Source organism: Pleurodeles waltl, chromosome 4_2 (genome assembly GCF_031143425.1).
Source record: "Pleurodeles waltl isolate 20211129_DDA chromosome 4_2, aPleWal1.hap1.20221129, whole genome shotgun sequence".
NCBI classification, from domain to species: Eukaryota; Metazoa; Chordata; class Amphibia; order Caudata; family Salamandridae; genus Pleurodeles; species Pleurodeles waltl.
The window spans coordinates 98,930,952-98,956,077 of NC_090443.1; the positions used below are offsets into that span (position 1 = coordinate 98,930,952).

Sequence of the window (25,126 nt, forward strand, 5' to 3'; positions counted from 1 at the left end):
CTAGCTTGGCATTCTTAAACATTGCTCGTTACGTTTCAATTCTCTTATCTATATTCATTCACGTGTGCTCTTCAACAAACTGGTGCTGCATCTTCTATCCTTTTGCAAAAAAGCGCCAACACAGTGGGTTCCGAAGCCATCCCCATTGGTTGGTAGCACTGTGCACATGTAAATAATCTAATACTTTACTGTTCACAAACAGTTCCTCTAGTCTTCTTTTCCTGTCTGCTGGCCCACTTTTTTTAAAGTGTTCATCAGCTATTGTAGTGCTTATGTTGCTGTTTAATTTGTATGCAAATCACATTGGTCTGGCCGACTTATAAATAAGCTGAATATCTTCAGCTTGTTAAGCATGTACAGCTTTGGGCGTTGATAAGTAATGTTCCTATTAGTTGTGTAGTCTACACATAAATTATTGTATACGACTCCCAGTAACAGTATTGTCACTGTGCATTACTTAAAATTGAGATTTTCCTAGCCTTGGTGTCTGAAGGGCTAGATTTTATTAAAGACACGGAGGCGAGTATTATGCAGTCTTTTCTTGCTTTAATTTTTAATAGCAGCCAAGTAAAAGGACTACAGTACCCAGAAAAAACACAAACTACAACAATGACATCATAGCTGAACAGCCAATAGGGTATCATACAGCAATACTAATATCTTAACTGCGAGCAACAAGTCCTCTTTTCTTGATGCGAAACTAAAGAGGAGAAGTAACAAACAAAACGGCATAGAAAATAGAAACCAAAGTCACAATGTCCATGCAACAATCTCGAAAATGGCGAAAGCGGAGTGCCGTCTGGGAAGAATAGACGTTGAAGGAGGGCGAATCCAAAATCGGTAGGAGTTGTTCGTGTGAATCATGACGAGCCAACGCTGGAAGAGGGAGTTGGCACTGAAACAAAGATAGAGGGCGGGTTAAAACAGTGGTGGGATAATACTCGCCTCTGTGTCTTTAATAAAATCTAGCCTTTCAGACACCAAGGCTAGGAAAATCTCAATTTTATTACAAGACCGGAGGCTCATATTATGCATGTTCAAAGCATAGCAATGACTGAATCTGAAACATGAGAAATCGGCTTACAATAAAAAGTTCTAAACGTACTTTCATTCGACCAATCTGCAGACTTGAGAATATCCTGTAAAGAGGATCCTGCCCAAAAGGCACCGAGAGGCCATAGCACCTCTAGCCGAATGGGCCCCGAAGGAACCTATATCAATGCCAGCTAGGGACATGACCCATTTAACCCAACGAGCCAGAGTAGGGGAAGAAACAGGATTATGTGGTTTCTGGAAAGAAATAAGTAGTTGGGAGGCAGAGGATGATCTCAAATCTGCAGTACGAGTCACATAACTTTTCAAACAATTTCCAACACATAGTTTGGGTTGAGAGGGAAAAAATGGATAATTAACACAAGCTAAGTTAGTTTTTGTACGTCGCTTGACCTGGAAAGAAACACCAAGGGGGGAGAAGAAAAAGGAAGTAACATCCAATGCCTTAACGTCTGAGACACGTTTGATAGAGACTAGACATAAAAGCATGGTTAATTTGGCCGAAAGCTGTTTGAGAGAGAGCAAATCATTATCGGGCCAAGAGGTGAGAAATTGTAATACCAGATTAACGTCCCACATGACATTATATTTAGGAGACGGTGGAAAAACGTATCTTACTCCCTTTAATAATTGGCAGACGAGAGGATGTTCACCAATTGGCCTACCATCGACTCTTTGATGTTCAGCAGAGATGGCAGATCTGTAAATGTTAATAGTGAGATAGGCCTTACCTTGAGAGGCTAAAGAAGCCAGGAAATTTATAACTAAAACTACATTAGCTGAAAAGGGATCTGAATTCCTGTCCAAACACCAGCTGCTCCAAAGGGCCCATGCGGACTTGTAGGCTCTGGAGGTTCCAGGAGCCCTGGCCTGCTGGATGAATTTAGCAGCATCTTCCGAAATTCCTGGGGTTCTCCAGGACGACCCGAAATTCTCCAGGCTATGAGGGACAGGGAGCCGCTGAGAACTAACTGATGTTGTTGGCCTTGGGGATCTAAGAGGAGGTCGGGAAAGTGAGGAAGCCAGACGGGTCGATCGATTGCCAACTCCAATAGAGTTGGGTACCATGGTTGGGTCTGCCAGAAAGGAGTTACGAGTACCAGAGTGGACAGTTGTCTGCGTACTTGAGCAAGAACCCGGGGAATGAACAGGAAGGGAGGAAATGCATAAAGAAGGGATGGCGGCCAAGTCTGAAGGAAAGCATCCGTGGCTAGAGCCTGCGGATCCGGCCTCCAACTGAAATAGGAAGGAAGGTGAGAGTTGAGGCGAGAAGCGAAAAGATCTATGGACATTTCGCCAAAGATGGAAGTAAGATGCCTGAATATTGAAGGGTGCAATTGCCAATCGCTGGAATCTTGAAGATGTCTGGAATACCAATCCGCTACTGTATTCAGCCTGCCTGGCAGAAACACTGCCTTGACCGAGATCCGACGAGTAAGACAATACTCCCAAAGATGCTTCGCCAACGTGGAAAGAATCTTGAATTTGGTACCGCCTAGGTGGTTGATATACCTGACCGCGGACAAATTGTACATCCTGAGGAGGATGGTGCAACTTATTCTGTTTTTTGCAAAAGTGCGGATGGCAAAGGAACCTGCAAGCATCTCTAAACTGTTGATGTGCAAGAAGGACTCCTTCAGAGACCATGCGCCCCCAGTCGAGAACTGACCACATCTTGCGCCCCAACCAGTCCGACTTGCATCGGATTCTAATACAAGATCTGCCGTTCCAGGCATCTAGATGTGTCAACCACCACAGAAGTTATTCCTTGGATTCGGCGTCTAGGACCAAGGGATCCGAGTAAGCGAGACCCTTGTGAAGATGACGAATCTTGAGCCGCTGAAGGGCGCGATAATGTAAAGGACCTGGGAAGATGGCTTGAATAGAGGAAGCCAAAAGTCCTACTAGACGTGCCAGAGTCCTGAGGGAGATATGAGGGAGGGATAGGGATTGACGAATCTCTTTCTTGATTAAGGATACTTTATGTTGAGGGAGCTGCAGCACGACAGAGTAGTGTCTATTAGAAAACCGAGAAACTCTAACTTTTGAGTCGGAATTAGGACCGACTTCTGAAAGTTGATAAGAAAGCCTAGGCTGAGAAGAAGGTTCTGACAAAGTTGAAGATGGTCTAGAAGCAGACGTTTGTCCTGTGCCATCAACAGAAAGTCGTCTTAATAAAGGATTAGACGAACTCCGTGAGAACGGAGAAAGGCCGCAACGGGTTTGAGAATTTTGGTGAAACACCAAGGTGCGGAAGAAAGCCCGAAGGGAAGAACTCTGAATTGATAAAAGGAGTCTAGCCACTGGAATAAAGGAATTTCCTGTGTGAGTGATGAATTGGCACTGTGAGGTAGGCATCCTGAAGGTCTAATCTGACCAGCCATTCGTGCTGAAGCAGAATGTCCCTGAGATGGAGAATAGTTTCCATCTTGAAGTGTCGATAAACAATAAAGTTGTTGAAAGCCTTTAGGTTCAACACCAAACGAAATTTCTGATTTTTCTTTTGGACGAGGAAGATGGTGCTGAGGAACCCCGAAGGGTCGAACGGGACGGGTTCTATCGCACGCTTGGAAAGGAGAGAGTGGATTTCGACGCGCAGAAGCTCGGTTTGATCTTGGGAAAAAACCAGGGGAAGAGGAACACAGGATTGAATTGGGGTTTGATAAAATTCTAACAGGTACCCTTGAATGGATTGAATTACCCAGGGATCTGAGGTGAGAGAAAACCATGAATTTAGAAACAGAGCCAGTCTGCCTCCTACTGGAGGAAGGCCAGAACTGGAAACACTTACCGGAGGTTTGGTGTCCCTTGTTGGCGTAGCCCCTGTGACGGTAGCCTCTTGATCGACGGGGATAGAATCTTGGTTTGTATCCCGTGTAGGTCTCAAGCTGGGATTGCTGATTGTAAGAGTCTCTGTTGGCGTATTGGCCTCTGATGGAGCGGCCGGCAAAGCGACTCCTGCCTTTGCCGGCCCTGGCAAAAACCCGAGATGAAAAGATCTTCTTCATAGAAAGTTGGGCCTTGTCCAGGGAGGCAAAGGTGGACACATATTTCCCCAGATCTTTGATGAAAGAGTCCCCGAATAATTGGCCCTTAGCCAACGGGCCATCATCCTTGGAGGCTAAAGAGGCCAGTTTAGGATCAATCTTTAATAGGAGACTTTTCCTCCTTTCAATAGAGAGCGGAGTATTGGCATTCCCCAGCATGCAGATAGCGCGTTGCGCCCAGTTCGAAAGAACTTCAGGATCTATAGGACTGTTGTCCATTTTAGCCTCTTCCGCCAAGTCAAAAATTCTGGTGAGAGGACCCACCAAATCCAGGAGCTTGTCCTGACAACCTGACCAAGCTCTAGGGACCCCCTTTTTGGGATCTTTGCCAAATTTGGTGAAAAACATCAGCATGTTGGGATCAATAACCGGGGTTGAAGTAATGTTATCCGGTAGAGAGGGACGAGGACACTCAGACTTAAGTATATTGCGAGTAGCTTTGTCGAGGGGATGGCGTAAAAAGAATGAAACATAATCAGCCACATGATCAGATGGGTACCACTCCTTTGAATTTGGATGAACCATGAAGGAAGGGTCAAATAAGGGTTCGCCAGCATGGTCAACCAAAAAATGAGACACAGGGTCAACGTCACCACCGTCACTCGGAGAAATTTTACGCCTTTTCTCCAGAGGCCCACACAAAAATGGATCTGCAGATCCGTCCATATCATCATTATGACTGGAATCATCATCGTCATCATCAGTGTCTCTCAATTGTGTAACATGCACTGGAGAAGGAGGGGGACCCGATTTAGATACCTCTCGGGTGAAAGGACCAGAAGAAACGCCTTTGGACGGCACCGGGAGGGTGGCCACACGTTTCTTGCCTTTGTTAACAGGCAACTTGGAAGAAGACATAATTTTGGAAAAGGAGGCTTCTAAATTTTTGGTGATATCTGACATGGAAACAGCCACTGCCTGTTGAACAGAGTCCTTAAAAAAGGATTTAAAATTTTCTTGAAAGACTTGGGAATCTTCTTCCTCAGTCATAATGACAAAGCCAGTAAAATATACTAAAATAAGTATATAAAATAAGTATATAAAAAATAATAAACCTGAAATCTATAGGAAATTGGAGAAACAGGGGTTAAATGTGAAGAAAAAGGGAGGGAGTGGCTGAAGGGGCAGGAACCAGGAAATAGGGGCGGTTACTAAGATGAAAGCAGAACCTGAGAGGAGACCGAAAGCGTCAGAGCGGCTGAAACGAGGTGCAGAGACCAGCCGGGAGAAAAACGAGCGAAAATACGCTCAAAATGCCGGACGCGGTGCGGGCCCTGTCAAGAAGGTATGACAGGAATGCTAGGAATGCCTGCGCGTGCACGCGCGCGCCTACAACGGCCGAAAAACGACAGTTGAAAGACGCGCTGCAGAGAAAATAGAAGACGCGCGTTTAAGCAGGAACACCAAACGCGCGTTTACACAGAAACATAGTGCAATGAGAAATAAGTGAAAACAGTTGGTATAATATAATATGGAGAAAATAATGGAGGTACTTATCTTGACTGCGAGCAGCAAGAAAAGAGGACTTGTTGCTCGCAGTTAAGATATTAGTATTGCTGTATGATACCCTATTGGCTGTTCAGCTATGATGTCATTGTTGTAGTTTGTGTTTTTTCTGGGTACTGTAGTCCTTTTACTTGGCTGCTATTAAAAATTAAAGCAAGAAAAGACTGCATAATATGAGCCTCCGGTCTTGTAATAAAATTGCGCTTTACAATGAATGAAACAATAACAAAGGAGACTGTAAAAACCCTTGCTTATCTTCAGCTACTACTGTGGGATCGTTAGCTACTTACCGTTTACGTTCTCGTCATAAGCATCACTTTTCCCTCTGCTATAGCCCTGTGGTACTGGCTTTTCATTGTTGTCATCCTCCTCCCTCCAGGAAGGGGGTTCCCATAGGCAGTCTTTATAGAGACATTCTCGTTGGGGTGGGTGGTGATGGGAGCACCACATACTCTGATCCAAGGAGGGAGTGCGCAATGTCTCTTTACCCTCACCTGCTCTTCTGGTCAGGAGGGCAGGGACAGACCAGCAGTTCTAGAGAACTTTGCAATGATGCAGAGAGGAGAATGGAGTTACCATGGCTTCTGGACAGGTGCCATGCTCTACTCTAGAAGAAAGAGATTAGATATTATTGTTGGCCACAACCACAATAGCCCTGAAGGGAGACTTGAAGCATGGTTAGATTGGGAATATGGGGGCAAAAGATAGGCCAAGGAAGCAATGTAAAAGTGGCCATCATTTGCACATTTGGTAGTAAAATCAAGTGCCCACATTTGTAAACAAGGCAACCCTGAACTTTATTTTTAGGTGTGGTTAGGGAAATGCAACAGTAAAATGTACTATGTTCCTTCCCTATCAGACAGATCTGTTGGTCCTTCAATACTGGCTTCAATAAGGTAAGAAGCATCCACAATACACCTTCTGTACATCTTCAGTCCTTTCCCCACCATAGGTGACTGCTCCATCCTATTATGTCATTAAAAAGTAGATGTAGGAAAGTGCTTCTATATGGACATGGTCACCCCCACTTTTTGCTCACTGGTTCTGAGCTTTTTCAACTGAGGTGCACTGGGAACCTGCTAAACATGTCCCTAGTGCCCTTTCCCTAAAAACAGGTAACAATGTGCACAATTGGCAAACACTCTTCTACCCCTGTAAGTCCCTAGTAGAGGGTACCCCTGGTACGAATGGCTTGAGTAGTGGAGAGGGTTCCTAAGGGCTGCAGCACACATTGTGCCACCCTCAGGGACCCCGCCCCCCAAAACAAGATGCACACCACTTCCATTGCAGTCTGCATGTCCTTGTGCAAGCCAGGCGAAAGCACAACATGGCACACCCATTGTGTGCCATGCCCCTTTCACTGCATCAAAGTATTTGTAAGTCACCCCTACAGAAAGCCTCGGAGCCCTAAGGCAGGGTGCATTATATTTGATTTGTGGTCCTATCTGCAAAAGCAGATATGCTCCTGTGACGCACAGACCCATTGCTGAGCATTGCAAGTGAGTAGGGAAGCCACCTTCAGGTATGTGCTGGTCACTGTTCATCACGAGTTACCCAGCTACATAATGGCTTCGTTGAACCCTGTGATGTTAGGTATCAAACACCTTGTCTTAATAAAAGAATGCTGATGCCAGCCTCAGATTTATTGTCATGTGTCCAGAGCACACTTTAGAGGTGCCGCCTGAAGCCCACTGGACTCTGAGTTTGTTGGCTGATTGAGCTCAACCAGGCTGCCACCATAAACAGGTTTATGACCCTGTGGAGGTGAGAACCCACACTCTAAGAGGTCAGAAACAAAACCTGCTCCTGAGAGAGGGGTTATCACCAACTCAAGCAGGTTGGCTAGCCTGCTTACTATGGTCTGGGCCTTCAAAGGCCCTGCCACTTTTGGTATGCAAGTCCCAGCTTCCTCAGACCTGGGTGTAGCCACCCCCTACCCTGAGGTCCATTTGGCACCAGGAAAGGCAGGAAAAAAAATTAGTCAGTAAGCGTGTACCACCCATGGGCTAAACACACCCTGATGGTGGGCTACCAGAGGTGGACACTCGAGGAAGGGTTCCACCATCTTGTTTTTGGTGGAATTAGGCCTTCTGGGATAGGGTTATGCCCACTCCTCACTGAAAGTGCTCATATAAGGTGTGTAGTCACCCACATGGTAAGTAGCACATTGGCTACTACCCTGCGCCCCACTAAATGCCCCTAAATTGAGTATTTAGGTGGCCTGCTAACACCAGAAGAGCTGATTTGTCTGGCACAAAGAAGAAGAGGACACCGAAGAGCCTGAAGAACGAGAACTGTGGACGACTGGTAATCTTTTGGCACAAAACTCCTGTCCTGACATTCGCAACATCACAATTCATCCTGCAGCTATGGGGACTTCAAAAGCTTTGGAGGTTTTTTAAGTGTTTTGCCAGCCGATCAGCATCTCCCTTGGAGTGGAGGAGCCACTTCTCTGCATCCTGCAGGCCCTAGCCCCAATGTCTGGTCCACTGTTCTGCTGAACACCAGGTGCACTGAAGCAGCAGCCATCCAGAAGTAGGTCAGCATGTTCAAAGAGACCAGTCCCATCTCCCCTCCAAATGACAAGACACCAGGAGCCACCAGAGCTAAGCTGCACCAATACCTGGGGTACTGGACCTCTTGCACCAACCAAGACTTGTTGAAGCCCATCTGAAGTCCTCCCGATGAGGAAAGTGAGCATTGCAAAGGACATCGTTCTTGGTCATCCACCTGCCTTGATTTGTCTCTCCCTCTGCAGGTCACCCAAAGAACGGTGTTCTTCTTGATGCAGGAGCATTGCTGCTAAAGATCCTCTGCACCAGAGCACCCCGGCCCAGGTCCACGACTTCCAACAGTGTCTTCCTGCTCCCCAGACTACTACCGATCGAGCCCACCGTTGAGAGCTCCTGGACTTGTCCCCAAGTCCTCCCTTTCACTCTCTTTCTAGGTGCCCCCCCCCTCGTTGCAAAGTGTGCAGTGGACAGGAACCTGGCTCAACTAGCACCACTGCACACAGACACCTCAAGGCAGGTAAAACTGAACTGATGGTCTTGTTTGTGACTTTGCACCTCTAGCACCTTACTACCTAGTGAGTACCCCAGAACCGATTGGAAGGCCCACTATGCAGTAAAAGTACCTTGGAACCTTTACCATGTAAAAGCGCATTTGAGTAAAAGTGTTACTTGCAAATTTTCATAAAACAACAACTGTACTTATTCTCTTAAAACTATTGTGGTTTTGAAACGTAATCTAAACAAAGAACTATTTCTCTAAAAAATTGGTCTCAAGTTCCTTCTTGAGTCTGTGTCTCATTTATTGACTCTTTTTTCAACAAATGTTTAGCACTGCCCTCAGCTAAGCCTGACTGCTCGCCCACACTACCACAAAAGAGTGCTTTTGGGGTTGTCACCTTTCCTCCGTAAACTAATAACGGTCGCCTTTACTATCTTCATGTTGTACCCCTACATTTGGTATACTACATAGATAGTCAGCTTCCTACAAGGGACTCATTACACACTGTGCTTTATAATAAGGACAGTAATCCTCCAAGCTTTTTATGATTATTCAACTTTGTAAGCAGCAGCTTACAGACCTATAACAAGTGTACTAACAACATGAGCAATGTATTGGATACATTATAGCAATAGGTTAATGTATGCCACTAAAGAAAATCTGCCTTTTCTGTGTGGGTACCTCTGATTTTTTTTTTTTTCCTTTTGTTGGACCTGTTGTTATTGCTGGTTTTCAGACTCTGCACACTGGGACACTGTTTTCCAGTGCCAAAGTATTTGCTCTGACCCCTAAAACATGGGGAAATTGGCTAATCCCCAATTGTCATTAACGTTTCTATAAGGACAGGCGGAAGTACACCACGGCATGCAAAGTTAACTGTCACCTGTGAATTGCAGTACTTACTGTTTCACCCATTAGTGTGACAAAAGAGAACAAAGCTCCATGCCTACCATTGTAGTCTGCTTGCTTCAGTGTAAAACATGCAGTGCAGCCAGACAAAATAAAAAAAAATATTAATGTTAAAAACCTCCTTTTAGATTGCACTGTGAGCATTTTAGCCCACAAGGTAGGGTGCTTGGTATTTAATAGCGTGACATGCACAAAATTAATATCACCATGTCCTTACGGTGACAAGACCCTATAACTATTTTCCCTGTCGCAGGTCTAGCTGTCCTGTGTAGAAAAACAAAGTACAGATTAAAATACTAATGATGTATCTCATTTGGAATGGGACCAGCTAGAAAAATAATTAAGCCACTATTTTAATAGTTATTAAAATCCAACTTAATGGTGAAGTAGGATTATAAAAAATATTAAAGAGCAGTAACTTTTAGAAAGTTACTCTTTACCTCTCTAGCTCTCTTTAAGCTCTCTAGCTTCTGTCAGCCTGGAAGAAGTGTGAACGAGTTGTAAAATACTTCCAAGGTGCAAGCAATAGGCTGACTTGAATTGGCAGAGATGTCGCCTATGAACGTCAAAGAATTTTCAGAATGGGAGCTGCGGTCATCCTGGGATACCACAGTGTCATAATCTGCTTCATAGGTCTATTGAGCCACATAGAACACTTAGGGCACACTTGAATCGCAGAGAACAGGGTGTCAAAACAGTTTTTGAATATCCCCTTTCTGGTTGCTGAAGGGCCTTGCTTTTCGCCTACCAGACGTCTGTCTCTGGATTTGTTGTGGGTACTGTGTATGCGTCAGACTGGATTTTACTGTTAATTGACTGAGGACACTTGTGATTTCACACACAGACCCACAGCCCTTCGAGCCCAAGTTTAGTGTGGCCAAAACACTTGCTGTCCAGAAAATACCCTGCTACACAACATTTAGGTGTGTTTGATTTAAGGCAAACAGGAACTATAGAAAAAGTGGGTATGGTTGGCCTTGGAGACTTTTAACTAATTGGTTAAACAGTGTCTAGGAGTTACAATCACATGCAATCTGGTGCCAGTCATAAATATGGCACCACCAGGCACCCACTTTCTGGACTTGCAGGATATCAGAACAGGACTGGACCTGCTGTCTGTGACCTAAGATAAGCCCTTAATGACTGGACATGCTTCCACTTGTACCCAGGACAAAGAAGTGGCCTCCAAGGGTCAGTTGGTTGACCTCTTTTGTGGCTACTGGGAAACAAAAAACTGCAAAAGGCCTTTTCCTTTCAGTGCCTAGCTGGCCAGTAGCTGATGACCTCTGCTGGATTGAGTCCTGGTTCCTAAGTGCCGCCTCTGAAGTCCAGGGGGCCTTAGAAGTGACCCGGTGGTACTGCATCCGAAACCCTGGGTCTTAATAGTCAAAGTCAGATAATAAAATCTTGACCAGGATGGACCTGGTTGGTGTATCTGACTTGCTGTGGTTGGCCTGAAATTGCACCTGGGTCCCGTCAACCATGACCATAGACTATCATTAGTGCTTAGCAGCTTTTGGTGCTCACTCTAATTAAAACTTTGAAACTTCATATTTCTGGTTCCCATTATTGGATGTTTGTCATGTTGGTGTTTTATTAAATGTGACTCTATCTTTTCGGCATTTTGACTTCATACTGTTTTGGCAATGCATAGTACTTTACGCATTGCTCTTAAGTTAGGCATGTCTGCTCTGTGGCATGGCTACCAGGGGGGTGAGCTCAAGTTAGGATAATGAATTCAAGAGTTCACCCTGACAAGAGTTGTGACTATTCCTTGAGGTGGGAAGTGACCCGGCACAAGCAATACTCCAATTTCTTACGCCCACAGCCATGTTAATCCTTAAACCAGCTTACCTTACAAGGTACACTTGACCAGCAGATGCAAGCCCATATGTACGAAAATCTATTTTTCCAATAGATCCAGAATGGGAAAACCCTTTGATACATCAGACATGTTATTTGTAAGGCAGCTTAGTAAATAAAAAGCAGAGACAGAGCATATGGGTGGATGACAGACTCCACACCTTCTTCTTTCCATGTCTCCTAAGCCCTTCCTATCAACACTCATTTGGCTAATTTAAAATTTAAAAAATGACAACTCAGTGCTGGACGGGGGTATTAACGGCAGCATACATACCTGGTGTAATTTTATGGAATATTTCTTTGAACTGCGTGCATGTGGATCAGGGCATGGCTGCTTGACTCAGGAAAGAGCGGAAGACATTACTGTCTGTATCCAATTGCCCCTGAAACACAGCATGCAGATGATGTAGTCTGGAATGGATGGGCAAGGAGACAGCCCAACTCAAAGCCTGGATGGCATAGGCAGTGGAGATTTAGTCCTCAGAAGATATTGTGTGGACTTGAGGGGGAAGTTGGAGCGAATTCAGTGTTCTGAGTCCACTTCTCCTCCTGAGGCCTGTATCTATTCTTGTGGTGGGACTGCATGTTTAGTAGTTACAGGCCCCCAGAAAGTGGTCAGTAGTAGCTTCGGGTGAGAGCATGACCAAGTATATCTGGTCACCAGTTTGGCAAGTGTAGTGTCCTATGTTGTAATATGCTGCTCATATGCCTCATCCTCACTGATTGTGACCAGCTGTTAGGGACATTTGTGAGAGTACCCCCTCCCATTGTGGCTTCTCTAGTCTGCCCACTTGTGTGTGTGGGACTCCCATACCAAAGAACTGAGGCCCATATTTATACTTTTTTAACGCTGCATTTGCGCCGCATTTTGACGCAAAAGTGGCACAAACTTACAAAACACAATTGTATTTTGTAAGCTACTACTGACCACTTTCTGGGGGGCCTGTAACTACTAAACATGCTATACAATTGTATTTTGTAAGTTTGTGCCGCTTTTGCGTCAAAATGCGGCGCAAATGCAGCGCAAAAAAATTCTAAATATGGGCCTGAATACCTTACCTAGGCTACACAGAAACAAAGGTTGGGCATTGGAGCATTTTACCTGTCCTCTTCTTCCTTTTTTGTCACTGGTCAAGGCACTTTTGCTATCTTCAGTGCAAGGATAACAGTGGGAAGAGGAAAGAGGGGATGAGGGTAAAAAGAGAGATAAGAAGACACGGGTAGATGGGCAAAAAATGAGGCAGAGGGGAAAGGGGATGTAAAAGATGGGGCTAGAGGCAAAGAGGAGGAGGGAGACAAGGTATTAGAGAGGGAAGTAGTTTAATGTAGTGTTTAGTTATTGATGTATATTGAAGAATCAATCCCATACTTTCTCTGTGGCCCCTTGGTATGCACCTGTGTATTTCACCACCAGTGAAGTGCACCTTACAGCTATAGGTTGGCATAGTCTATTATTACTAAATATCAGTGCAGATGATCCATCCAATTGCATAGTCAAAATTCCATTGAAGTAATGGACACTATTGGCTTCTCCCCAATAGTCAATGACCCAGATTACTCACAAGGAGTTTACCTCAACCTACATTCCACAATTGCTGATCTCGTCCTTATGAACTTCCAGCAGTTATCCCTATTTAAATATCAGCTGAAGTAATGCATCAGCCATGGATGTTAGATAGAAAGGTGAAAATGCCGTAGTGAAGAGCTTGCAGAATGAAGTGGCAGAAATCAGTTTTAGCCATCAGACAAACAGGCCAGAAGAAAGAAGGAGAATAGAGTCAAGTTCTGGGAGTACTAACTAGACGTCTGCTTGTAGAAAATATTTTTTAGCAACCTCCTGAATTTGAGAAAACCATATTCCATGAGTAGCAACAACAACAGAGACTTCCACATGAATGAAGATTCAACATGAAAGGTCATTCTTTTGAATTTGTTGTCGAGTTGTAGGGATGGATGGTAAGTTATGATTGGAGTACACTAGACATCTGGTGGAAAGATAATCTAAAAACAGCTATGATAAGTAATTCAGAGCTCGGCCAAGACTTTTTGGACGAGGTAGATGCATTTGAAACTTGCTCTTCCCTTTATAGGGAGCCCAGTGAGGGCTTTGAGTGAAGCCGTGGGATACGGTCATGTTGTTCAGGCCGAACAGAAGTGGAGCATAATCGTTTTTGATTCTTTGAGGTTTGGATACTGATTTCTTAGGGATGCCTTCTGGAGGCTATTTCAGTGGAGACGGCGGACAGCTGATAAAGAGCTTTCAATAAATACTAAAGAATAGTTAAAAAAAAACAAAAAAAAAACATATAAACGATTTGCCTAGGAAAGGAAGTAAATTTATCACATTTTGTTTTCCTTCTGGTTCATCACCTTCGCCTTCACCTTTTTACGCACCCCTACGCAGGACTGCAGGACAGAACTTTACAGGATCTTCACCTCTTCTTTCATAACTCTACAAAATGTGCACTCAAGTCTGGATTGAGTTGCATATACAACTGACCACAGAGTATTTACCCAATGTCCCTTCATACTCATCCAGTCAGCTGCTAGAGCTTAGTGTGGCATTGGACAGTGACATTAGTGGGCAAATTCAGTGCCCACACAACTAGGGGCATGATAGAGTTGGAGAGTGAAAAACAAAGAGAAGGTGTGTGTGCAGCAGACGTGGTAGGTCGGACGGCACTTACAAAAATAATTCAAATTAAACTGCACCAAAGAAAACCTGATACACATGATACAGCTCTTTGCACACCATGCGAGGTGCCCAGCAAGCCCTGCTCTCCACATGCAGTGTAGCCTTCTGCCAAATGTGCAGTAATTCCTACTGCTGCATCTTGGTCATTATAAAAATAAGTTTACAACACTGTCCACAAAACTAACCCACCACATCGGAAATCCAGCCCACGCAAAGGCACACAACCTACCTGTACTGACCTGTCATTAGTCCACCAGGCATTGCCAGGCTGCTTTATAGGTCTGTCCGTCTTACTCTGCATGCGACTAAGAGAACACTGACAGTATACAGAGACACGCCCTGAGAGTTGGGGAACAGCAGTAGGACATGGATGCAGCTGCAGCCTTTATAATCTTTCATTTCGTAGAGTCTGTAGGTGATAAATTTAATTTAGAACACACAGTATGCTTTGCAGTGACTTACGCGATGGAACATTCTAATGTTTTTGTGTTGCACTCACATAGCTAAAGGTCTCTTTTATGCTTAGGAAGAGACTTCTTGAATAGGTTACTAATTTACAGAAACATCAAGATGGTAGAAGGCGAAATGCGGCCACAGCTCTTAAATGGCAGTCAGTTAAAATGCTTAAACGCGTCTGTAAGAACTTCCAGATTGTAAGAAAAATATATCCTTGGAACGGAGTGGAAGTGGAAAAGAGTACAAAGGGAGGAACCCCCTGCATGAATTGGCCCGCACCATAAATGTATGTTTTGTGACCTTTCCACCTGTGCTCTCAAGCTAAAGCCTATGCTGCTGAAGGCTTGAGATGGTGGTAGTGGAGGGCCCATGGAATGAGTCTGGATTGGCGAGAGCATTAAAGAAGCAACTTAATCTCAATGCAATTTCCCGACTTTAGATGTATTGTGACAAAGTCAGTTTTGGTGCATCCCGATTTCGACTCTTTTTAGCTAGTCCATCATTTTTCACTAATGAACTGTGTTACTGTAGGTATATATTTGCCAGCCAACACTTGGTAGTCAAGTTGAAGGTGGCAAAGATGTTTAATAAAAGTATCATGTAAACAACGTTAAGTGTCGGTGTTAACGCAGACTCTTAAGAGACACTACACACAATGTTGACGATGGGGCTAGGAATGTGGCCAATTTCACCTTTTGGGTCATGTTGAAGAAAAAGGTGATCCATTGGAGACACATTCCATCCAGGTCACAGTTGAAAGCCTTTCCAGCAGCATTCATTTGGTGATTGAGAAGTCAAGTAGGTTGTGACGATATATCTGTTTCTGGATCAGAGCGGTGAGTAGTTTTCAAAAAGGTATGTAAGAGATGTTGCAGACCATCAGCATGAGCAAAACATTTCTGGAAGTCGCTCAAGAGATTGTTTTGCTCTAAGTACACTAAACTTTTATATGAAACACATGATCTTTAGGCAAGACTATAGAAGACAAAAATTGATAGTATATGGCCCGAGACTCTGGATTAAAAATGTTCTACTAATTTTACTCATCTGAGATTTTCTCTACTACGTTTTTCTCCCATTGGTTTAACGCTACTTTTATCTCTGCTACTAGTCCACATTGTACACCCCTTCTTTCCCCATTGAATGAGTTGCATTTCCTTCACTCTTTTGAAGAATGTTTTCACCTCCTTGGGCAAAATTAGTTTTGGGCTTTTGTTTCAGCTGGCTTTCATTTTAGTTTCCATGGAAAAAATACCTTTACAGTGTGCAGATGGCATAGCAAATTGTACACGTGATGCTTTCTGTGAGTCTTTTGCTTTCTGGTGTTGACAGCAAATCAGTAAACCTGGTACTTTATGCAGCTGCTCAGTGGTTTGTTCTGCTGAATACGGATGGGTGGCAAAGAAAACTCACAGGGCGTTCTTTCCATAATCATTACATCTGTCCTGTTTATTTCATGGTTCATGGGGATTGTGGTCTGCTGTTTCACTGTTTGTTCAATTAATATAATCTATGTCGAGTGAATTTAGTTGATTTTTTAAATTATTTTTTTGATTCAAATGCCTGTGATCCTGTTGTTTCCTTTTTTCAAATAATTGCAAAATACGGCGTTGAGATTGTGCCTTATGTCATAAATATCATCTATTATCGCTTAATTCAACATCAGTTGGTCTTTGTTGCCTATCAAATTTGTTTAGTGCCATATTGTTGTTAGTGTATGCTTATGCATATACTGCATGCTTGAATAGCTTGTGTAAGTTGTACAGGAAGCCTCAAAGGTTACAGATGGAGTTTATCTCTTGAATGCTGTCTTGGAGATTAGCTTCTGAAGGCTACTTGAACAATTAGGTAGTAAACATCCTACTTGCAACCTACCTAATGAAGACAAGGTGAGAGATTAACCCTTGAAATTTGGCTTGGAGGACTAGCTAATGTGTGCACGGAAGCTTACAGTCTGAAGGCCATGCTCAAAGCCTAGCTAGTGTTGGTCTTGCATGCAGACCAGCTAGTAAATAGCACACCCTATGCCTAGTTACTATTGGCATCAAATAAAAACAAGCTAGTGAAGACTGAATGTAGTCTAGCTGCTGATGACCATACATGAAGCATAACTACTGAAGACTCCCGAAACCCCAACTAGTGAGGATGCACAGGAAGCTGAGCTTTTGAACACAGAAAGAATAGCTAGAGCCGGATGCTTAGCTACCGAAGATTGTACTCAAAACCCAGCTACTGAAAGTTATCCTGTAAGAAAAGTACTGAGGACTACACAGTGACCTACTTCGTGAAGATTATACAGGTAGCTTAGCTTGTGAAGACTTGTTTCAGAACTCCTGCTACCTGAAGACAGCTCAGGAAGCAAGGGTTGTGATGACTTTAGGAAAGCAGTCATTAGGGAAGAAAGCTACTACAAACTAGCTAGTGAAGCTTACATAGAACGACTGGCTATGAAAGGCAGTACAGGAAGACTGGTTTGTGATGACTACAAAGACGATTAGCTATTAGGCAGTGTACAAGAAGTCCAGCGAATGAAGCATAGTAGGGAATAAAGGTGCTGGGAACTCTCCAGGAGACTAGCTATTGAAGTTGGGGACCTGAAACATGACTTGTGATGTTTCTATGAGAAGCTTGGCCCAGGAAGTGTCCTTTTTAAACTCAGTGAAGACTAAACGTAGCAGAGCTTGGTATGGCTGTAGATTATACCTGGCTAGCAGAGGAAGCTGAGGAAACCTGGCTCGTGTACATGAATTCTATACAGCAAAGAATGTACAGAAACCATAGCTAATGATGACGGCGCAGGAAGCCGAGATACTGAATGCTACACAGGAAATTATATTTGAGAATACAACAGAGGATGTCTAGCCACAGAATGCTATATCAAATTTCCAGGAAACAGAGAATAATTTGTGTTCCATATGGTGAAATGGAGCTCTTTTTTATTGCAATAGGCACGGAAAACTGACCCACGTGATATGTTGTTGCCGGTTGTTCATTCTTCATCATAAAAATTTCAGAGCCTTTCTGATCCCTGACACTAACTATTATGGTCCTTTTCTTCACAGGGCCCCCAGTGCTGCTCAGACCTTGCAATTTCCTTTCACTATGTTGATCCACAACTGATGTACCAGTTGGAGTACCTGACGTATCATTTTCGGGCATATGGCTACCAGTACCGATACCAGCCAGCGCTCCCGGAGAATGTACAAAAACTACCAGTGCACTCCCCGAAGAAGGTGGAGAAGGAAAATCCAAGCATCTCTAATGCAACTGACCTTGAAGCCAAACCCGACAAACTTTGAATAAGCAATTTCTACAAAACGTATAATTTACTTGGGCAGTGGTTCTCTTTCAGAGAGAGGTGGAGGTGTTGGTCTCTAGTACATCCATTATTATTTTTATTTTGTGTTAAACTACTAAAGGAGACATTGGAATCGTAATAGACATCAGAAAATACACCTCACCTGAATCTGTCAAATTTGCAGTATTGAAATGCAATGAAACAACTATCAAACATAAAAAGACCGGCTCAAGATGCAAAGGAGGCATGAGCTCTACACACAATTCCTTCATATCCCTAAATCTCTGTTTTTGCATCTAAAAAGTGGGGCAAAGTCTGGTAGTTCGGTTGTGTAATTTTAGGGCAGTGGTTTTTGTCCCGCTAGAAGTGGTGGTTGGACCCCATAAGAGTTACTAATTTGCTCTTGTTTTGAAGTCTTCAGAGATCGAATAACGCTAAGAGGTCATGCTGTTTTAAGCAAGTGTCCCTTTTGATGATCTATTTAAATGTATTGTGCATTCACACGAATGAAAGAAGTTTTCATAGCTACAGCATGGAACTATTGAACAGATGTGCAAAGGTAGTGAATAACACACTCCTTCCTCCTCGTCGGAGATCGAGCATCTCACCTAATTGAAGGATCTTCAACTAAGTTGTTGTAGCGAAAATCCAGGTAACGTGTACCCCTACCCAAGACAAATGGGTGCTCCACTGTGAAAGGGGACAGTTGGCAACTCTGGATAGGAAGTTGATAATTGGGGTATGTAAGGTGGACAGGAAAGGAGGTGCATCGTTGCACCTGTCGGACGAGCCATTTTGCATAAGTCGAGCACGTTTTCAGGAAAAAAGTGGCAACTCTGTTCCTGTTGAGTCAAGCCCCTAATCGTATATGCCACCAACATTCAGGCCACAGAAGAGGTAGGCCACTTACAGCAGCCTCCAGATCGCTTTGGCTAAAGCCTCGGTGCCGGCTGATAGTTGAAGATGTATATCTGAGTGTCTTGTACTTTGAAAGTGTTGTAATGGAAAAGCTGCAAATGTGGGCGTCTTGTTCAGATATATTATGCAATGAAGTATTCGAAGTGCCAAATTAATGGTGAAAGGTCAGCATTTTAACACCAGCTTTGCATTGTGCCATGTGTCTGTCTGCCAAACGGAATATTTCTCTATGTTTATCAGATAATCCTAAATGGTACTCGTATTTTTTTACATTTCTACATTGAAGGCTGAAGTTGAAGCCCAGATTAATTCCATAGTTTTAAAAATTCTGGTTACACTCGCCGCCCAATGAACCTTGTCTTAACATGAAGGCGAAGAGTGCCGAGAGTGGTAACACTATCTGCAAACATCAAAAGCGGCCGTAACACGTTACAAATTAGCAGCATTCTAAGCTCCTTCTGTGTGAATGGGGTTTGTGCTTTTTTTGTTGCATACTGACTTGGCAACAAAAGGTTTTTGTATTGCGAGTGTACCTACATTGTGCAGCTTGTTTCCCAGTTCGGGGCTGTTCCACGAGCAGATACAGGGAGTCCAGAGTGCCAACATTTCTCTCATGAGTTATTTATTGTACTGTGAATTTCAAGTGATATTCACCCTTATTTCTGAATGTCTATGAATTTTGAAAAGCGTCCATCCACAGACGGGTAAAAACACTTCTTTTTACTTGTCCTCACTTTCCAGAATGGAAATATTACTATAGGACTGCTAAGGAATGGAATGGCCAAACATATTTAATTTATAGTGTTCATTCTATTCCTGCCATGATTATCGCATGTCACTAACGTGACCCAGTGGCCCTAAAAGCTCTACGGTTGTAGGCCGGCCATATTCAAAATGTATGCCTCAAAATGTGGTGAGAAAATGGATGAAGCCAGGTAACCTGGAACAGAGCCAAGAGCAGTCAGTGTCGGACAAGTAAGTCCCAATCCTTAAACAGAGCACCAGTTCCTGCAGTGCCCTGATCTTAGCCTCACTGACTTTTATAGATAGTAGAGTTCATGCTGGCACCAAAAGTCTAGCGAGCATGCTCGACTCAACAATGACGCATGAAATCTATTCAGATCAGTAGTATGTGCACCCCACGACTTTCTCCCGCTCAACTCTTTGGTCTGCCGAAAAGACAAATCAAAAGTGTCACCATCAGGGTCAAGGTGAACACTATCCTTAATGTTTCATCAAAAGTAAAGCTGCATGTCCCAGAATCTGCTGGTCTTTTTCTCCTCTCCAAAAATCATGACTTCGTTCCCCCAGAACACTCAAAATAAAAATCTAAAGGTGACTATCGGTTCGATTTTCAAGGTGCCCCAATGTGCTTCCACCAGCATCAGCAGCAAGGCAAACCCCAGATGCTTATGGCAAGGTCTGCCTGAGTCCATTCTGAGCAAAAGACAGGAAGACAGATGCATTTTCCTTCCTTTGGAAAATTTCTCATGAACCGCTGCTTGCACATTAAAAACATGTCCGCCAGCACAAGAAAGCTAGGATTTTCATAAACGCGTATGTGCCAGTTATCCCTTGGATCTGTCTAGTTTCTAGACTTCCTATTTTTGTGGCAGGAACACAGTACTGGGAGAATTTGTATTCCCGGAAAAGGACTATGTAGCCAAGCCAGGATCCTGTGTCTGGTCCGGTGTCTGTTTAAACAGCCTAACCACCATACCAGACCTTCTCTGTGGCTTGGATGAAGTAGAGATGACACTTGATAAGGAAGGAGATGGTCAGAAATGTCTACTTTGTCCATTCCTTCTTTGTTTACTCATTGCATAATTCACAGTCGATCTGCCACTGCCAACCAGTCTGCATTCTCACAGAGTTTCAGCCTCATCCGTTCACATACCCTTCTTTCACATGGGGTTTCCCCTGTCACTTCCATGTCTGCTTCATAGTCCAGTCATCTAAGCAGCTCAAACTCCCATACCACAGGAACAGCATATAGCAATAGCCCTCTCGGTGGAACTGTTCTTTGAACCACTTCATCCACCACTGCTCCAGAAGAGCTGGATCCATGCAATGCTTTTAGGTTATTGAGATGGGAAGTATCTCTATGGCATGAGTCTCAGTCGGAACTAGTTATGAAGTCTGTGTTTATCCTGAAAATCTGCCATGGACCCGGCCTTTGTGGACTGATATTGGACATCCTGGCTTACATGGACTGTGAGGTTCATGTTAATCTGTCTGCGATTTGCATGTTTGGGTCAGTCATGCCTGTAGTGACATTTGCTTTTGTTTATCAGTGGTTAACTGCAGCCCTGATCATTTAAAAAAAAGTAATTTTCCAGCTTTCATCATTGGTGATCATCAGTCCTGGGAAATTAGCATTTTAATTGCTCCTGAATCAAGATGAAAAGCCTTTTTTGAACCTTGTTTTTTTTTGTTTTGAAATTGTTCACAGCATTACTGGAAAACAGAATGACACTTGGTTAAATGGTGTATTTTTATGGATAACTGATTCATCCATGAGATCATGAATAATTGTTTTTTTAAACCGACAGCTGTTCAGTAACGATTTACCTCAAAGAATAAGTATTAAGGCTCTTGCTTCTTGCCAAGTGAAAATGTGGCTATTTTTGTACCCTGAAATTGTAAAACTATAGAATTTTTGTAGGCTCGTATCCTTGTGCATTGCATGAAACAATGCTGAGTCGCACAGCGATGACCTCATCAGGAACACAGCCACCATGATGACGTCAAAGGGGAGGAGAAAGAATGTTGAGCCACTATTTTTGTAATATCAGATGGACAGCAGTCGTTTCAATTTCCAGATGTGTAGCTTGGTAATCATTTGAAGGGGAAGTTCTTAAGCTATTTTTTATTCATTTATCTGAAAGCATTCCTTTTAAGGTGATTGTTGCTATTGTTAAGGAGATGCTTTCAAAAGAGAGCACATGAGAAATGTTTTAGTCAGTGTTAAAAGATGGAGGCAGAGACAGACTAGAATACCACAAAATTACCACAATTCAAGAGAGATTTCGCTAAACTTCAGGGACCGAAGGAAAAAGACCTCGGTGCTTTCACCTTCTGCACCAACCCCGTATGGTACATTCATATGACAAAGTGTCCCATGGAGGTCTGACAGTCAACTTATCAAAATACATAAATCCAGACAAAACCTTAAAAAATGTACAGTCGTTTATTTGACAATTGTTAGAAACTCGTAAATAAAATCACAAGAACATCCATCACGTGTTTCAAGGAGAGTGCTGTTTTTCAAGGTTTTCTCGTTCAGTGGGAGGAAGCCTTTTGGATTGATAAAATCATTGTTGTTTATTGTTTGATTTTATGTGAACCTAACCGACTTAAGCCAAAATGTGTGTAATATTTTCTGTTGCAGTACTGGTGATTGCAGGTTGGGCTGCAGGTCTCCTTGATCTAATATCCCAATATCACCTTTGCGTAGGACCCCATGTCTATGCGTGATCCTCCTCTTTTTGCGTGCTATTTGCAAAGTACAGAATGTTCAACCTGCGAGAAACCATTCAGGTAATCAAGTTGAAATCTATTTAGTGCCTCGCCCTCACTCTATTCGAACAGTTCTGGCCTGGGGCACTTGAGTGCTATTTGTGCTCACCATACATCTCTGTTCCAGAGAGGACACGTTTCAGAGCATTAAAGGAGAGTTGATCTTTCGTTTGATTTCTCAGCCAAGACCATTTTCCTTATGGCAGCATATTTCGATATGAAAGGAAATTTTGGGATGCCATATTACAGTCGCTTTGAAATATCAGTACTAGTATATGATATATATGTCATGACTGCTTCCTGCTCCCTTGGTGGTCCCGTTCGTCCAACAGGAAATAACATAACAATGTGTGAATAGTCTGAGCTTCTGCAGCTTCCCTACTGCAACAAGAACATTCACCCTCCTCAGCTATTGCTCTACTCAATTTTGATGTTCTTTTCTTCAACGTGAACGGAAATAATTTATGGAGTATCACATTTTTTAGACTTTTGTGGGACTCTTGATAAAAATGCCTTTGTTTGAATTGTTTAACTAAGCCTTATTTTTTCTTAAGGTACCAAGGACTTTCAGTGCTGCGATGTGCTGCTGATGGTGTTGGGTAATTGACTGTTGTAACATTTTGGTATCAAGAATTTCAGTGATATGAATTTTGGTTTGATTTTTTTTTCTTTAGAAATAAATCTAAATATTGGTCTCTCATTGGAAAACAAACGACTTATGTATTGATTTTGTACTTTAGATCAAAAAGTGAACCCATATATTACTCTGTGTTTAGCACCTACTGCAGAGATATTTGTGTTACTTACAAGGCACAGGTTTGAAGTCTCTGAGGTAGATTTAAACTTTGATTTTCTTGGGACTGCATTCATCATTTTATTATGTAAGTATCAAGAGACATCTTAGGTAGAGAAGATTAAAATATTTAAATTATTGGTATTATTATCATTATCATGGCATAGCGGACATCTCAAAGTGAAATACAGGCATGGGCATGCTTAGGTACATAGTGTTAATTCTCATTCTGTAAATGTGAGATAATTCTACTGTGGGCTGTAAAACTCACTGGAGATATAGTTGAGAAATATTGCACGTTTATGAGCTGTGCGTCTACATAACCAACTTCACTGAATATGTAAAATGAATAGTTCTGTATTGCTCTCATAGAGAGCCTCTATTGTTTATTTCAGTTTTTGAAAGTCGTAACACCTTGCTATGACATCACAACAGTTGATAAAGAAACTGGTTATCAGCTGTTGTGAGGTCAGAAAGGGCTTCCAGATAAGGCGACAGGGCTCTGAGAACCTGTCAGCGCAGCTCTACTTGTCTGCTTTGTCTGAAAGCACATCTGCAGCGGGGGAAGGAAGGCAGGGAAGGTAGTGGGTTTTGTTTAAGGATAGCAGATAAAATGTTTATTTTTCACGTTTGAATAAGGGAGAAGAGGGCATGTTATATATAGCTCTCCCGTTATCCTCTGCCCCTGTGCAATAGTTGAAGGCGGTTGGCAGATGATTTTAGTGGCCACACATACCATACAATTATAGATAGGCAAAAGTAAATTACAGGATGTTTTTCACCTCAGAGTTTTTTGGGAGATCCAGGGCTGAATGGAAGAGCATGAGTAGGTAGATGATCACCCCCAACAGATTTGTGGTTTGAGTCCTGTGAGCTGGGTAGGACACACCCCAGAGGAAGAAAAGCCAAGCTCTTCAGTGCACTTCAGAGTGTGCTCTTTGATTGAGACAGAGGTCACTGGAAAAGACTTGGGCTTCTGATAGGAGAATCATAAAGAGTATGGCTGTTGCCCTGGGGGGGTGGGGAGGGTCACCTTTTGATATACATATCAATGTGGCGCCTTCTAGATGTGAACCTCTAGTCTCTCCCATGGCCTGTGTTGTGGGGCTGTCAGATTGGAAGTCAGTCTTGCTGCGACAGACTGCTTTGTGAAGGAAGTGCAGAGGAGAGGGCACTCCAAATGGAAGCAGACCCCCAACATAAAAAGACTTGGACTCTAAATCACATTTGGTGTCAGAAAATCGACTAAAAGAAGAGGAGCTTGAGGCCCCTAAAACTGTCAACTGTCAGGCAGGCAGTCGGGTTGTCCAAGGAAGAGAAGCTCTGCAAGACTTCTGCCTCTGACCAGGGCTGGAGGCTAAGGCCCGTCAGTCTCTGAAATGGTTGTGCAGACAAGACCCAGGGATATCCAAGACCACCTGCCCCTGGAGCATGAGTGCTTGCTTGCATGTCTACACCAGCGTGCCCTATGAGGAAGGGAAGAGCACTGGAGGGAGCGAGGTCCAGTGTGGGATCCTAGCGGGTGGATACCTGTAGCGAGGTGTAAGGAGAGAGCTGCTGCACGAATCAGCTTGTGTGCAGGTTGAAATCAGTATCTCCCGAATACCAGAGAGGGCTGCTTTGAGATTAGCTATGGTCACCGTCACTGCTGTGCTGATCAGATCATAGCCTGTGAGTGGACTGAAGTCGGCGACCCCGTATGCACATAGGACACATGGGACCACTGTGAATATTACTGCTGTGCCGTTTGGGCCATAGCTCGTGTTCGAATGAAAGTCGGTAAGTGTCAGGAATAAGGCCAGGCGCGGTCCAGGTCTCGCCCGATACTCGGCTACGCGACTCTGCAGCGCTTTATGCGCACCACTTGTCATCCCCTCTTGTTCCAAAGGTGACCATCAACGTCGTCTGCCCTGTGGCAAAGCCCATAGAGCTGCAGGGTCAGGACATTGGTGGACAAGTTGCACTTATCAGTGCTATTCTATGAAGAGACTACAATTCCCATGTTTTTAGAGGCAGCAGCCACCTTGGGGTGTGACTGGCCTATAAAGCCCAGCCAC

The 25,126-nt window shown here is 43.5% G+C and overlaps 1 protein-coding gene across 2 annotated transcripts in view; it reads left to right on the top strand.

Annotated features, from left to right (window-relative positions):
- The window catches only part of LOC138292311 (glycoprotein-N-acetylgalactosamine 3-beta-galactosyltransferase 1-A-like), a 148,209-nt gene extending 125,362 nt beyond the window's left edge, over window positions 1-22,847 (top strand). For both annotated transcript variants that reach the window (XM_069230852.1, XM_069230853.1), the window contains exon 4: window positions 17,604-22,847. In XM_069230852.1, coding sequence (XP_069086953.1) covers window positions 17,604-17,840 — 237 coding nt within the window. In that variant the 3' untranslated portion in view covers window positions 17,841-22,847. The remainder of the gene's footprint in view (window positions 1-17,603) is intronic.
- Window positions 22,848-25,126: the final 2,279 nt, after the last annotated feature.